We start from the raw sequence: 3,312 nt of genomic DNA, 5'->3' as shown, positions 1-3,312 counted from the left end.
GGCGCAGGCCCCCCCCCCGGCTTGGGGGGCCGGGCGGCTGCCCAGCCGCTCTGCCCCTGCCGAGCAGCAGAAGGAGGTGGAGGTGGCCAGCCTGACACAGCGGACGACCATGCTGGCCGGCCGGGTGCAGGAGCTCAGCACCCCCAGCGCCCTGGATGCCCGCGCCGCGCCCGCACTCAGGAAGCAGCTCTGGGACCTGGAGGCCAGCGCTGCCGAGCAGCAGAAAGAGCTGGAGCAGCAAACGGCCGCTGTCGATCACCTGGAGCAGGTAGCGTGGCCCCCACCCAGGCTGGGGCTGGGTGTGCCAGGGATGTTCATCTCTGCACCTTTGTCCCTCTGGGGTTGTGTACAACTGCTGTGCATTCATCTTTCAGCTCCACCAGAGGCTGGAGCTGGAGATAGAGCGGATGAAGCAGATCCACCAGAAGGAGCTGGAGGACAAGGACGAGGAGCTGGAGGACGTGCGGCAGTCCTGCCAGAGGAGGGTAGGTCGGCGCCAGGTTGGGGGACAACGCTGGGTACTCCCCAGGGCTCCCCCTGTCCACAGTACAGTGGAGGAGCCGTTCCCAGGGGTCCTTCCTCCCTGGGGAGCGGCAGGGTGGGCAAGCGCTGCTTTCCCACCACCAGCCCGGCATGAGCCCTGTCGCAGCCCCTGGGTGCAAAATCAGGGTCGGGTCAGGCGTGAGTCCTTGTTGCCACGGAGCGGCTGTCGGGGACGGTGCGCAAGAGCCACGTGCGATGCAGCGCACGGGCACGGTGCTCCCGCTAACACCAATGTCACGCCAAGGGCACCAACTCCAGCCAGCCAGGGCTTCGTGTGTGGTAATAATTAACAGAAAATACCCTTCCAACAAGGCTGCGAGGTTGGTGGCTTGCAAACGCAAATTCCAATTTCTCCAAAATCCCTGGGGTGTTTGATGCGGGGCTGTGTGGTAGCAGCCAGTTCCCATTAGGCCTGGGGCATACGTGGCTGTCAATAGTGAATTAACATTGCTGAAGCTTAATGAACTGGTCGGTGGGGCTTTGCATGTGCTATTTTCGGAAGGTGGGACAAGTGGGAAGGCAAACGAGGCAATCTCTGCTCCTCCTGCTCCTGTCAGCACATAGCTGTGCCCTAAGCTGTAAGGCTCTGCATGCCACGGGGGGCTGCCTGGGGGCTGCCACCAGGTGCAAGCGCTGCCGTTTCCCACTGCGCTGCCTTCCCACAGTGCTGCCCTTCTGCTGGATGGTGCAGCAACAGCTCAGTGCTGCTCTCTCCCCATCTCCACTGGCCAGTTTTTGCTGAAGCTCTGGGCTGGTCGCGAGGATGCATTGCTCAGGGGTCCTCCCCGCCCTTCTGCACCTCTCTGCCTGTTTAATTGCCCTGTGCAGAGAACGAGGTAGTGCCAGCATCGCTAAAGGAAATGCAGTGCCTTGCAGCTGCTCTCGACCGATGGGGTGTCGTTCATCCTTTCTTTCCCTCACCCTGCATGGCCCAAGTATTATTTTCCAAATGAGTAAATGGCAGAGACACTCCAGAGAGCAAGCGATATTTAGCAGCCTGCTCCCGTTCCCTTTTTAAACCCTGTTTCTGAGCAGCGGCTGGGGGTGCAGCAGGCGGCTGGGACAGGGAGGGCTCCGGGGAGCTGTGCCATGGTTGCAGCCTGGCACGTCCACTCCTGCGGGCACAGCCACGCAGCTGCTTGCAAGGGGAGGAGCGGGCTGTGAAATGGGCTGGCTTGCTTTGTTAACAGGTTTCCACCACACACCACCACCCCCGCCCCGAGCTGGACTTGCTGGACCTCTCACAGCTGCACAGCAGAGCTCTGTGATGCTGCCTGAGGTCCGGTTCCCTCCTGCAAAGCACTTGCTGTTGCTGCAGCACTGTGGGACAACGATGCTTGAGCAGAGGCAAAGGCAGAGGGATACAAGCTCCTGGGTTCAGTGCTGGCTCTGAGGCTCCCTTTGCTCCCCGGAGCAGCACAAATCCTGCCTTTACAGCATGCTCTGCCCTGCGAGGCCACTGCCACCTCCTCACTGGTGGGGAGCTGGAGCAAGAAGCATGCTGCCTGCCTGGCTCATGGTCACAGGATGCCTTAATGAAACCTGGAGGGATTAGAGCTGACCCTCTTCTAGCTTGGCTGAAGGCCCCCTGCTACTGCTCCAGAACTGCAAGGACAGCCCTTAGGGACATCTGAGCATGCCTCACAGGCGGGGTAGCTCAAACAGCCCATCGTGCCCGCAAAAGTCTTGCAGGCTTCTGGACTGCTAACCCTTGCTCCTCCTGGCCAGGAGCAGTTGCACTGCCTGGAGGGTAGCAGGGGTTCCAGGGGACGTGGCCCGGTCCTGGTCCCCAACGCCAGCTGCAGTGATGGGAGGCTTCGGTGCACATGCTCTCCCGGGGGCTGCCCGGCCACCTGGGTCCCTGCTGTGGTGGTAGCTGTGCCCTGCTGGCACGTGGGGCTTTGGCGGGGGGCGACCGGGCTCTGAACGTGGCTGGGGTTGTCTCCCATGCACAGCTCCGGCAGCTGGAGATGCAGCTGGAACAGGAGTACGAGGAGAAGCAGATGGTGCTGCATGAGAAGCAAGACCTGGAAGGGCTCATCGGCACTCTGTGCGAGCAGGTAAGAGGATGGTGCCTGCCCTGGGGCCAGCCTGGTGGGGCTGCCGGCGGGGAGAAGCGTGCTCTGCTTTCCTTGCTGCTACCTCCCAGCCAGCCAAGCCGCTTTGCTGGCTGTGCCCTGGGCTCAAAACACTGCCCGTAAAAAAGGGAGCGTGAACGCGTGCATGCGTGTGGATGGGGCAACAGCTTGGTTGTTCACGCACGTCCAGCTGGCTGTGATGCCCTCCATCCCTTGCCTTTTCCAGACGCCACCCGTCAGAGCAGTGGCATGTGCCACAGCAGGCACTGGGTGCCAGGAGGGTTTCAGGACTGCAGGCATCATATAGGAGACAGCCGGTCCCACTAAGGACCCTCGGAGGGGAACTGTTCGCTTTTCTACAGGAGAATTATTTAAGCAGGGGGAGGGATCTGCTTTTTGCTGGTATTTTCATGAGTGTCAAACAAACCAGGACTAACGCTGGAGCAGCTCCAACTGCCCAGAAAAGCAGTTTATCAGATTCTGCTCTTTGCAGAGGAATTCTGTCCCAGACACATTTGTTGAACAAATCCTTTTTCACTCTGTAATGTGTCTGTGGCAGTGATTGAAGTGCACGTAATGGGAAAAGCACACACAGCTGCTCCCTGTTAAATTAGAAGGCGAGGGGCTGAACGCAGCATCATTGAGCAGCATTTATTGGCTTGGGCATTACTTAGCATCGCCAAGCAGCCAG

At 60.1% G+C, this 3,312-nt stretch overlaps 1 protein-coding gene across 1 annotated transcript in view; it reads left to right on the top strand.

Moving 5' to 3' along the window:
* Window positions 1-3,312, top strand: part of MYO18B (myosin XVIIIB) — a 78,618-nt gene that overhangs the window by 41,463 nt on the left and 33,843 nt on the right. Inside the window, 3 exon segments of the mRNA XM_009334425.1 lie at window positions 68-268; window positions 375-485; window positions 2,499-2,603. Of these exon segments, the coding sequence (XP_009332700.1) occupies window positions 68-268; window positions 375-485; window positions 2,499-2,603 (417 nt within the window).

The sequence above is a fragment of the Pygoscelis adeliae genome, unplaced genomic scaffold (genome assembly GCF_000699105.1).
Source record: "Pygoscelis adeliae isolate BGI_AS28 unplaced genomic scaffold, ASM69910v1 Scaffold262, whole genome shotgun sequence".
Taxonomy (NCBI): Eukaryota; Metazoa; Chordata; class Aves; order Sphenisciformes; family Spheniscidae; genus Pygoscelis; species Pygoscelis adeliae.
The sequence above is the reverse complement of the archived record's forward strand: the minus strand, read 5'-3'. Positions and strand labels throughout refer to the sequence as shown.